This window comes from Thamnophis elegans, chromosome 3 (genome assembly GCF_009769535.1).
Source record: "Thamnophis elegans isolate rThaEle1 chromosome 3, rThaEle1.pri, whole genome shotgun sequence".
Lineage (NCBI taxonomy): Eukaryota > Metazoa > Chordata > Lepidosauria > Squamata > Colubridae > Thamnophis > Thamnophis elegans.
This window is the reverse complement of record NC_045543.1, coordinates 141,943,037-141,955,885: the sequence shown is the minus strand read 5'-3', so window position 1 is coordinate 141,955,885 and position 12,849 is coordinate 141,943,037. Positions and strand designations below refer to the sequence as shown.

General features: G+C 40.0%; 1 protein-coding gene across 6 annotated transcripts in view; it reads left to right on the top strand.

The window, feature by feature from the left end:
* C3H18orf25 (chromosome 3 C18orf25 homolog) overlaps window positions 1-12,849 on the top strand; it is a 61,511-nt gene that overhangs the window by 25,337 nt on the left and 23,325 nt on the right. The window contains exon 4 of one of the 6 annotated variants that reach the window (XM_032213208.1): window positions 3,880-7,020. The exons of the other annotated variants lie outside the window; for them this stretch is intronic. Coding sequence (XP_032069099.1) covers window positions 3,880-4,346 — 467 coding nt within the window. The 3' untranslated portion in view covers window positions 4,347-7,020. Of the gene's footprint in view, window positions 1-3,879; window positions 7,021-12,849 lie in introns of those variants that run through there. 6 annotated transcript variants of the gene reach the window in all.

Sequence of the window (12,849 nt, the reverse complement as noted above, 5' to 3'; positions counted from 1 at the left end):
ATTTATGACTGTTGCAGTGTTCCAGGGCCCTGTGATCCCCTTCACTTTGACAAGCGAAGTCAATGTAGAAGCCCGATTCACTTAACAACCCGGTTACTAACTTAATGACTGCAGTGATTCACTTAACCATGGCAAAAAGGTTGTAAGATGGGGCAAAACTCATTTAACTGTCGCTTAGCAATATAAATTTTGGACTCAATTGTGATTGTAAGTTGAGGACTACCTGTAATAGCAACCTGATCAGAAGATGGACTTCAGGCTTCTGTTTTCTTCTTTAAAATGGGAAGGCGACAAGAAAAGGCAGCAGGGAGCCTTATTTTTTGTACATGCTAGCAGGACTGAGGCATTAGTTTCATTGCAGACAATGAAGGAAATTCTGCATACGTCTACTATCTTGAATGAAGAAAGGAGGGGAGGTAGTGGCTTATACCTGAGATGTGGTTACAACTTTTGCTGACTGAAGGACAGACCGCCTTCGCTGTCCTTTGACAGCTCTCAACAGGAAAGGGAGGTTGGAGGCAGGTGCTAAAACATTGCTTTTTCAGTGTGGGCAGAGAGAGGTTTTGATGTATGTATTCGCGGACTGAAACAGAAATAGCAAATATGTGTTTCTTTTATTCTCTGCCTTGTGCTAAAAGATAATTCAAAAGAATAAAATAAGCACATAATGTAAAGAGTTGATCTGTTTCCTACAATTTTTTTTCTTGATGACCTAACTCATACAAAAGTGTGTTTATGTTAACTTTTTAAGAAGTGTTCCTTTTGGTAGACTGAAGTCTTGTAGTTCTGCGATTGGGATTAATGTAGAATTTCCTCAGCTGTGTCTTTGCAGAGAAATTCAATGTTGATGTTGCTTTTGAATTCAGAATAGAATATGATGATCTGGATTGTTCACAATTTTCTCTGAAATACGCATCATGGTTTGAGGAGCCATCTGAGAAGTGTACCAGATGCTCCTGGTTATTCTTAGCTCGCAATGCATCCTGGTTCACAAGTAGTTTTCCAGATATGGTTGGACTTATAGTTTCATTAACAGTGAATAATAGTTTGCTAGCTTGTCTTTGGGGAGTTATATAAAAACTCTTGGAGGGTTATAGGTTATAGAATACAGAATAACAGAGTTGGAAGGGACCTTGGAAGTCTTCTAGTCCAACCCCCTGCTCAGGCCAGAAACCCTATCTCAGGGGTCGGCAACCTTAAACACTCAAAGAGCCACAGAGGTCTTAACCGGAAGCCCCCCGTTCAATTCTACAGCCAACCGGAAGTCTGGTTCCCCCACCATAGAGTCTCCTCCTAGTGCGGCATCCTTTTTCCTCTACCTGTCTTAACCAAAAGCCCTATCAATTGTGGAGCCGACCAGCGTCAGGGAGCCGCAGCAGAGGGATGAAAGAGCCACACGCGGCTTCAGAGCCACAGGTTGCTGACTCCTGCCCTATCTATACCAGTGGCTCCCAATCTTTTGAGCATCAGCAACTGGTTCTGTGGAGAGTTTTCCGTGGACCGGAGGGGGCATGGTTTCGTGTGCTGTTTGCATGCCGCAGATGGGTCGTGCAAAAGCCTGGCATGCACAGACCAGAGATTGGGGATCCCTGCCCTATACCATTTCAGACAAATGGTTGTCCAATGATTTCTGAAAAACTCCACCATTAGAGCACCCACAACTTCCAAAGGCAAATTGTTCCACTGAGTAATTGTTCTAATGTCAGGAAATTTCTCCTTAGTTCTAGATTGGCTCTCTCCAACCTAGGTTAGGGGACATTAGTCTGAATTTGTGCAAAAATAACATTTCCTTTAACATTTCAAACCTTTTTTTCTGATTTCCTAGCTGTTTTCATGAAGTTGTATTGGTAACAGTAGAGAAATGATTTGTCATTGCCTTTTACCAAATTATTTTATATTTGCCAATCTGTTCTACATCCTGGGATTTCGCCGTAGTCCCCTATTATTAATTTTTCATTGTTATTAAGGAAGTCTAACCAACTTAACTTTTGTTTGACAAGATCAAAGATGACTAGATGCCGAACTTGGTATGACTTTAGTCCTATATAGGCATATCTTTACAACTGTACACTGCATTAATTTATTCTTGCCTTCTTCCATTATGCTTTTTTGACTCCTAGTTTAGCCTACTACTCTATATTTTTAGGTTGCCTTCCATCCAAGTCCAGATCCGGCCCTGTTTAGCTTCTGAGCCAGACAAGTTCAGCCAAATACAGTTATTTGCTGATTACCTGAGTGCTAAGTCTGTATGCCTACATCTTGCCCACTTATTTGATAAAGTTCCCTTTATATTAAATGATATATTGCTATTATGAGGGGGGACCCAAAAAGTTCATCTAAACAACCCAATTCTTCAGTCTCCATGATTTTCTGGTACATTCCCATAGGCATCAGTTTAATAGACCAGTGTACTATATTCGCTTCAACATCTGCAGAAGGCTGTAGCAAACTCAGCTGTAGATTTATGTGGAAAAACACATTCCTCTGCCTTCACTATCATGGCTATATTTTATAATAGGGAAGATTAGATTTTTAATGTCTCTAAAACAAAAATGTTAGCTATTACCATCTCAGATAAAATATGCAGATGGTATGCATATGAAGCCCACACGAAAATAATCCTGGAAAATAATTTATAATAACCACTGGAAATAATTAGTGTATTTCCATTTTTTCTTCATTGTTCACTGTCTTGTGTTTGTCCTAATTGTTCTTTGTATCCTTGTTTATCTACTGTGTCCTTAGTCATTTTATTCCCTGACAAAATACCACGACTTTTGGCAATGCACTAAATATTACCAGAATACAAATTGAAAATTAAATTTGTTTACATTTCTATTGTGTATCATATTAGAAAGTTGCATTAGACTTAATCTTATTTAAAATCTTGATTTCAGTGGGCATATCCTAATTGTGCCTTAAGTCTGGACTTTTCCAAAGTGTTTCTTTGGGAATAACTAGAATTGCGTAATTGTTAATTTGTGTAACATAATAGTAACTGCCCGCAGGAGCAGTTTTTTTCCAATAAAGACCACAGAGTAGGTCTCCAAGGTTTGGGATTTAAGTTTGTTTCCCCAGCCAAATTAGAAGTTTTTAAAAGGTAATTAAACAATTTAACAAGATATCAAAGGCTACTTAGTCATGATGGGAAATGATACGATAGACTTGCTGGGAAACATAATTGGAAGGATAATTTCATGTCTTCATCATAAGCTGCGAAGGGGTATCTGAGAGCATTGTTGGGAACAGAATGCAGAACTGGATGGGATTTTGGTCTGATTGTCTTTTTTTCTTTTTTTAAAGCAGTGTAATTAAAGTTGGTTTGACATAATTAGTTGTGTATGGCTTCCCCGGTGGATAGCTAAGCCTCTTTTAAATCTTAGAGGCCTAGAGAATGACAGTAACCATAAGATGAATAGAACTGTCATGTTTATGGGTAATACATTGAGGTACAACCAGGGATGTCACCTTCAAGCCTTACTAACTCCCAAAGATACTCACCAGTGGATTAATGGAAGTGAAATGCTGAACTGCCCTGATCTGCTTTGGGAGGGCTACTTTATGTTAAGAATAATATGCATACAGCCTAGATTTGAGGTTGTTTTTTTTAAAAAAAATATTTATTTTTGCTTTCTGCAACAAAGGCTTAAACTGCATGTGGGAATTGTGTTAATTTCACTTTCTGAAAATAATTTCAAAGAGTCAAAAAATGTGCGGTTGGTTTATGAGCAACACAGGTGCTCCTCCGGGACAGTGTCTCTCAGTCAGTTAGAGCAAGCGTGGAGCTCATTCATGCCATACTCGCATGCCTTAAATGTGTGTGGATGTGATTATCTTCCTTTAATGATATCTGATGCCATGGCCTCAATGTCTTTCAAGCTGGCTTCAGTCGTGCTGGGGGATCTGGAGGAGCGACCAGGGAAATCCCAGGATTGCTTGACAGGGGCACCGTGTGGGATAGGAACTGCATAGGCAACGTCCTAGAAGAGGCCATGAACTGCTTTGCCGAGATGCAGAGGCAGACAGAGGAGAAGTTTCGCATGTGGATAGAAAAACTCACTCGCCTGGACACCGATGAAGAAAGCAAGCAGCAACTGGAGTCCAGGGAAACTAAAGTACCCTTAGATGGCCAAAGAATCTCCTCAACTCCTCAGGCAGGGATTTTTATGCAGGTGCCATCGGATAGCCAAGGACTTCCGCCGCAGCAGCCCTTTAACTCTTACGCCAGCTGTCAAAATACTGATACGGCTTTAGAGGGTCCAGAGACTTTGAATAACAATTTCCCAACTCTCTTCCCTGAAAACGGGAATATCATGGAATCCAGCTTGAACCCATCACAAACTTAACAAGATCCTCAAGCGGTGACGGTTTAACCCAGATCTTGACTGGAAATGCTGTCCGTTATAAAACGAATAACACATTTTGGTTCCTCCTTTTAGGCTTTTAAACAGCGTTTATTTTTCTTGTCGCTTTCTTGAGAAAAGAGATGTCATTTGGTTTTGCTCTTCCTGGCTTTCCATCAGCAGAGCTTACGAGTTAGCGAGCTTATTTTGTGTATCTTACTTGTAGGACCAATCAATGTATTCCTTAACTGCTCCTTTTGCATGCCAGAATTGTTCATTTGTATATATTTATATATATATATATATATAAAAAAGATTTGAAATTGAAAGAATCGTATACCAAATCAGTATGTCCTGTAAATATTTTCTTAAAACAAATGCTAGCGTCTATATTGTGCATCTTAAACAGAATTATTATACTGCTTGCCATGTTTGGTTCTTCCATCACTTAGGGCACAAATTGGCTGATTTGTGAATTGGAAAGTTTTTGATAAACCATTCACTGTTCTCATTCGCTTTCATGCAAGTTTTTGCTTTCAACAGTATATTTAGAGGACTCTTTCATTTTGTAAAAACGTACTAATCCTAACGGCCAGAGGAATTTGAGAGAGAAAAATAATAGATCTATCTCTCCAAGAGTTAAATTAATTTGGGAACATTGAACGAGATTAAGTGAACATTTACTATAGAAGCATGCATAAGAACTTATACCACCTGTCAAAACAGAGTAATTTTCGGTGTGGGTGTGTTTCATACAATCAAATTGTAATGTTATGCTATCAATTCTGGACTATATTGTAAAATAATAGTGGGGTTAAGCCTTGAAATTTGGCCAGTTGTAAATTACAAATTGAAAGATGTTGTCATTTGCAGCCCATAAAATGTTATCAGACACTCATGAAATAATTCATAGCGTGATCCTTTTGATTGCTCTTCTTTTAGTCAGCATCTCTTCTGCTGCATAATAAGTTCCTTCCCTGCTTTTTTAATCTTGATGCCAAATGACCATTTTACATATTCAAGCATTAACAAATATTCTCCTCCTGTTGTGTGGTTTATGATTGACACCCTTGTTTTCCTGATACCTGCCTTAGGTTCCCTGTTGGTTCAGATAATGGCAAAACTTGGACTCTTAATACCCACTTAGGCTAAGTTTTGAGGGACAATTCTATCTATACATTTAAGGCAGGGGCGTCCAAACTTGGCAGCTTTAACACTTGTGGACTTCAACTCTCAGAATTCCCCCAGCCATAATGGCTTACCTGGGAATTCTAGAAATTGAAGCCCACCAGTTGCCAAGTTTGAACACCCCTGATTTAAGGGATGAAAACTCTTCTATGCCCTGAGTCATCCCTGTTTCCAGAAGACCTACCTCTGGAAGCAGTAAATGGTAAGATTTTGTTTTGTTTTCCAAATATTCCTTCACAGTTTGTTTTCAGAATATTCTTTCTTTTTTATCCCATCTCCTTGACCTTAAAAAAAACCTCCACATTTTCCTGAACATTACAAGTAAATGTGGAAATGGTGTGTATGGACACATAATAAGACCACGAGTAAGTGGGTTTTGCTGCATGGCTTTCTGGATTGCTGCTCTTTCCCCCCTATGTCTTTATTTTTTATTTTTACAAACATTTTCTAAGCTCTTGTTCACTGAATATTCTTCCTAGCAGTGTTGGTTGACACTACCCATTCAGTGTTCAGTTATTGTAATTCTTTTCAGTTTAAATTTTTTTTTCATGCCTGGGAGAGGCTATTGAGTAAACATCCCTTACAAGTTAGGTTTGGTCCCAAAAACGTCAAAAGTTCTGATGGTTCCTATTTGGGCTTTCATGTGAAAATGAATTATTTAAAAAAATAATACAAAAGTACTTTTTCACTATGCTAAAAATAAAAAATATGTGTCGCCCAATCTAGTTAGATTTATGCCCGACTGATTCCTCTCTCCACAGTTAATGAGATCCTAAACATGTTTACTCGGAAGTAAATCCCACACAGGTCACTCAGTGCAGCTTTTTCTTGTTTTAGGATCGCAACCTAAATTTCCAGTGGTAAAAATGGGTGGGGAATTAACAAATGGATTGTTTGAGTACCTCTGTAGGAGGATGCTGTGTGTTTTTCTCACGGCTGCTCCCACCACATGGAAAGCAGTCTGTGAAAGCGAAACTCCCTTTGAAGGCAGTTTGTGAAAAGGCATGCAGTGAGATGATAAGCATTCAAAAATTCAAAAAGATCTCTTAAGGTCGTGATATTTAAAGCAATACCTTGGATGCCTGTACTTTATAGATATCTTCAGCTATTGCTCATTGATCCATCTTGTTAATTTTATCTGTGAATGTTTTTTAAGGAAAAGTTTTTTAAAAATAAATAAATAAATACGTAAACCGGTTTCTTACCCTCTCCTCTACATAATTTATCTTAGGAGAAATAAAGCAGCTTTTTAAAAGCTGCATTGTTTAGGGTATCTGTTCTAAAGGCTATGCAGGAAATAATATGTAAAACAAATGTGAATGGTTTCTAAAATAAGTTTGGTGTTAATAGTTTTCCATGTATCATATTGATATGGATGTGAATTTGATACCTTCCTAACCTTAAAAATGTGTACATTTAACTGGTTTTAAACAGTAGGGAATCTCTTTAGTATCTTGATGAGTTGGTTTGGTTTTTGTTTTGCCTTGAATAAAGCATCAATTTGCCATTCTTTTACAAATTAAGAATGTGTAGTGTTTATTGTATTGTAGTTACTTTGTTTTGCTCCTGAGATAACAGGTAAAAATCTAGGATTAGGTTCAGAGGAGGTTGCCAGCTATATAGGTCTTCCCAAGCATGCAGAGACCTTGGTTAAATTCCATTTTCTTCCCTTCGTCATGTTCTGAAACATTACAGGAGTATTAAGACATCAGATATGGTTTATTGGTAGATTTTCCCCAATACATTATTTCTGATTGGATTCTAAACTTAACATATGAAACAGCTCCTGACATAATCTTTCCAACTTTCACCCTCTAAAAATCATTGCAAAAAATAAACTTAAAATGTAAAGATGATTTAAAGGTCATATTTGTTTTCCACAAAACCTCTGTAGCATTCCTATTGGTGCCAGTGAACTGGATTTTGTTAAAATGCTGCTATACAAAGGCACAAGTAGTCCTCGACATACAACGGTTCATTTAGTGACCGTTCAAAGTTATCACTGAAAAAAGTGACTTATGACCATTTCTCCATACTTATGGCCGCTGCAGCCTCCCTGTGGTCACGTGATCAAAATTCAGATGCTTGGCAACTGACTCATATTTATGCCGGTTGCAGTGTCCCAGGGTCATGTGATCACCTTTTGTGACCTCCTGGCAAGCAAAGTCAATGGGGAAACCAGACTCACTTAACAACCATGTTACTAACTTAACAATGGCAATGATTCACTTAACGACTGTGGCAACAAAGATCGTAAAATGGGGGCAAAACTCACTGAACAAATGTCTCGCTTAGCAATGTAAATGTTGGGCTCAATTGTGGTCATAAGTTGAGGACTACCTGTAGCCCAACAGTCCAAGAGTAAGGATATTGTTACTGTTTAAATCATGGTTTAGCAAAGGTCAGCTATGAAAATTGGAAGTGTCACTTCCATTGATCTCAGTTATGGGTAATGACTTCCGGTTTCAGTACAACGAGCGCCATGTTCGCTATCAGCAAATAATTCTTTTTATCAGTCTCTTCATCTATTTGTATCAAAGATTTTGTGAACATGAAAAATACAATAATTAATGGGGTACAGAAGGTCCACCCAGGTGACGCATTAGAAACAAACAAGTAGTTTGCAAGTTTGGCTCCAAATAACTTGAAATCTTATTTCTAAAGGAGAGTATATTTTCTGTACAGTCATTTTTTCCTACTTTCAGAACTCATTTTCACCAATTGTTAGTGGCTCAGATTCTTGCTCTGACTAAAGGTGGAAAATGTCAAATTGAAAATGATGAGGTGTCAAAGATTTTGGGTTCATATTGGATATACCCAAATAGTATTGCAGTTATTAATAATACCCGGTGCCAGTTTACCCAGCCCTTAAATTTACTCTTCTCCCCTTTATCTCCTCCTGCAACTTCCTCTTTGTGCTTTTTTTTTTTGTATGGGAGCTGTTTCATATCTTTCCCTCGAGCAGCCTCAGAAGATCAAGATCATGAAAGAAGAAGACCTGGAAACCACCCCACTCCCCATAGGATAAAATGTTTGGGAGGAGCCCCGTCCAGATTTTCCTTCCTGTTGTCTGATGCTGCCAAATAGTTTTTACATTACTCAGCTTTTACAATGAAGTTGAATTCAGTAGCGGCTTACTTCTGAGTAAGTATAAGGTTGTCCTGTAAGCCACAAGTCAAGAACAACATGGAGATGCTATTCAGGTTACAGGTCCTACTTGGTTTGTAGTAACCCAGGAAGATTAATTTCATTGAGTTGGGTTCATAGACAATGTATTGTCTTTGCCGTTATTGTTTTGTGTGAATCCAGCCAGAGGGACTTGAGTAACTGGAAGAGAGCACCTTGCATGGTTCATTCCATTACCAGTTGCCTGGTCCTGTCAGAGGTAGGACTTTTCTTAGAAGCAAGTCCGGTTTATGATGAAATCTCAGTGGCCCAGTAAGAAATGTGATCCCAAAAAAGAATTGGAATCCAGGTCTTATCCTATTGAGAAGTGTTTTTTCCTATTGCCTTAGCTCCCATACTTAACTATTAATTGTTTTAACTGGGATTTACTAGTGAGTTAGAGTGACTGGTCACATGTCACACAAAACTGCAATTCAGAGTAATTTTGGCTTTGTATCATTGCCGCTGTGGCTCAGTGGTTAGAATGCAGTACTGCAGGTTACTTCTGCTGACTGCCAGCTGCCAGTAATTTGGCAGATTGAATCTCACCAGGCTCAAGGTTGACTCACCCCAGGCAGGTAAAAGGAGGACCCAAATTGTTGGGGCCAATAGGCTGACTCTGTAAACCGCTTAGAGAGGGCTGTAAAGGCACTATATAAGTCTTAAGTGCTATTGCTATTGCATGAATCTTGGCATAACTTGTAAGCTATGGCTTAGTGCAATGTATGAACGAATCCAATTGTCCTACTCAGGAAACTATCATACAGGTTATATACAAAGCTAGTGTTTGAGTTCATACATAACACTAATCCATAAAGTGGTTTATAAATTACAGTAGCTGGGATGAACAGATCTTCTGAATGACAGGTTAATAAGTGTAAATTTATTAATACTATTCGAGTGCTTCAGGAAAAATATACTGTTTCTGTTTGTGTTAATTATGTCATCCTAATGATTTATTGGGACGCGGTGGCTCAGTGGCTAAGACACATAGCTTGTCGATCACAAAGGTCAGCAGTTTGGCGTTTCGATTCCCTAGCGCTGTGTAACTGAGTGAGCTCCCATTACTTGTCCCAGCTTCTGCCAACCTAGCAGTTCGAAAGCATGTAAAAATGCAAAGTAGGAAAATAGGGACCACCTTTGGTGGGAAGAGAACAGGGTTCCATGCACCTTCAATGTTTAGGCATACCTGCCACATGACCACGGAGACGTCTTCAGACAGTGTGGGCTCTTCGGCTTTGAAACGGAGATGAACAACACTCCCAGAGTCGGGAACGACTAGCACATATGTCCAAGGAGAACCTTTACCTTTAATAATTTGCGTCTGTGAGTCTTTTTTTTAAAAAAAAAACCTGAACAAATGTGAACATGAAGAGTTGTTAAATCTCAAGTTCGATCTAACAGAGGCCTCCAGATAAAAATATTTCCTAGTTCCTAATCATGTTATTCGAGGTGCCCACTTCATACTCAGATTTTGAGTTTGAAGTGGGCAAATCACTAACATTCCCCTTACTCTTTTCCCCAATATTTAATATTTTTTCAATATTTAATATTTCTCAAAACTCAATATTTAATATTTTTCATGGATTTGTGTTACCTGTGTACCAAAGGTAAGGCTAACGGCAACTGCAGCTTCAAAGCAAATTTAACAGCTAACCATAATTTAAGTTTAATGCAGTGCAAAGTTTCCTTCAAAAAAATAGGAAGTAGTGGAGAGCACAGATTTCCGGAAGCATCAACACAGAATTTAATATCCTAAGTAAGCAGAACCTTCAAGATTGCACATTTTCTCTCTCTCGAATATCAACACATCATGTGCATAGTGAAATTGGCAGCAAATGCATTTAATTAATAAATAAATTACTGTTCAAAAAACCCCTGGTAATTTATGAAAATGCATTTTTATTTTAACCTTAGCTAGGCAGCTGCCTATAACTTTCGCTTCCTATCATCCTTTTGATCATGTGACCAAGGGGATGCTGCAACGGTTGTAAGTGTGAAAAACAGACATAGGTCACTTTTTTCAGTGTCGTCGTGATTTCAAACCATCACTTGAATGGTTGTAAGTCGAGGACAATCTGTAAAATGAGCAAAAAATAACAGGATCCATGACAGCAGTTCCCTTTTGGCACAGGTAGTCCTCGACTTACGACTACAATTGAGTCCAATATTTCTGTGGCTAAGTGAAACATTTGTTGAGTGAATTTTGCCCCATTTTACGACCTTCCTTGCCTCCGTTGTTAAGTGACTCACTACAGTTGATAAGTTAGCAACGTGGTTGTTAAGTGAATCCAGCTTCCCCATTGACTTTGCTTGTCAGTAAGTCGCAAAAGAGGATCACAAGACCCCGGGACACTTCAACAGTCGTAAACATGAATCAGTTACCAAGCAACTGAATGTTAATTCCATGGGGATGCTGCAGTGGTCAAAAGGGTGAAAAATGATTATAAGTCACTGTTTTCAGTGCCATTGTAACTTTGGATGGTCACTAAGCGAGCTGTTATAAATCGAGGACTACCTGTAATTATCACCCAATTCCCCTTGATGAGAGGTAGATTTCCATTTTAGTTCTCTCCCCCCTTCCTTCCTGGCATGTTTAATTATTTGAGACCTTTCCTCCCAATGAATGGCTGATGATTAGACAGAGATGCCCTAATTTAGTTGCATGGACCCACAGGACAAGTGGGGCGGGGGGCAGTCCATCCCCTGCAGATATTTCCTCACCTCTGAACAGCTTATGATCTGTAAGCCGCCCGGAGTCCTTCAGGATTGGGCGGCATATAAATATATTTAATAAAATAAATAAATAATAAAAAGGTAACCAAACAACAGAGTTAGAAGGGACCTTGGAGGTCTTCTAGTCCATCCCCCTGCTCAGTCAGGAGACCCTATAGACCAGGCTTGTCAAACTCAAGGCCCGGGATGGGGGGGCAGATCCGGCCCGCAGGATGCTTAGATCTGGCCCGGGGAGGGCCACCCTGTAAACTGTGAAGGGCCGGCCGGCAGTGCCTCTGCCAGCAAAAAAGGAGTTTGGGCGGGCTTGCATGGGGCCCTCCCGAGCTTTGTTTTCACTGGCAGGGAGTTGCAGGAGTCCATCACAGCTGAAAATGGAGCTTGCAAGGGCCACAGGCAGCACTCCCAAGCTTCGTTTTCACCGGCAAGAGGGTTGCAGGAGGCCGTCGCAACCCAAAATGAAGCTTGGGATCCGGTTTTCTCTCGCAGAGCATTTGGGCCACCACAGGCACCCCAGACACGAGTGATCTTGAGCTGGCCATGCCCCCCCCCCCCCAGCCTCCCTGAGGTCAAACACAACCCTGATGTGTCCCTCAATGAAATCAAGTTTGACACCCCTGCTATACACCATTTCAGACAAGTGGTTGTCCACTTTCTTCTTAAAAGCCTTTGGATCTCTTATTAATCTATTCTTTTGTTGTCTGGGAAAGAGAGAGTGTTTCTATCATCCGAAGGAATAAATAAATAAAAATTCAGTCTTTCTTTTAAAGGAGATAAGCTGATAGCCCGGCATTGCTGGATATTTATTTAATAAATAAACGGGAAGTGGGAAAATGTCTGGACCAAATGTAATTTCTACTGTTGGATTTTCCCCCTTACCAGAGGGAGCCCCCATGTGGAGTACTGTGAAGCTGTTACCATGGCAACTCCACTGCACTGTACAGTAGAAGTCAGAGGTGGTATTCAGCAGGTTCTGACCAGTTATGGAGAACCGATAGCGGAAATTTTGAGTAGTTCGGGGAACCGGTAAATACCACCTCTGATTGGCCCCGCGCCCTCTAGTCTTTGCCTCTGCCTCCCGAGTCCCAGCTGATCGGTGGGGAGTGAATGGAGATTTTACAGTATCCTTCCCCTACCATGCCCACCAAGCTAGCCGCCCAGAGTCCTACAGGATTAGCCGCCCAGAGTCCTACGGGATTGGGCGGCATATAAATTTATTAAATTGCCAATTGCCAAATTACTATGCCCACCAAATTAAGCCCACCAAGCCCTACCCACAGAACCAGTAGTAAAAAAAAATCCCACCGCTGGTAGAAGCCATTTTACGGCAGTACAGTAGAAGCCATTGAAAGGCACAACAGGCTGTATCTTAACAGAACACACATCCCTAGGGGTGTCAGGGGTGTCTTACCCCCCACAG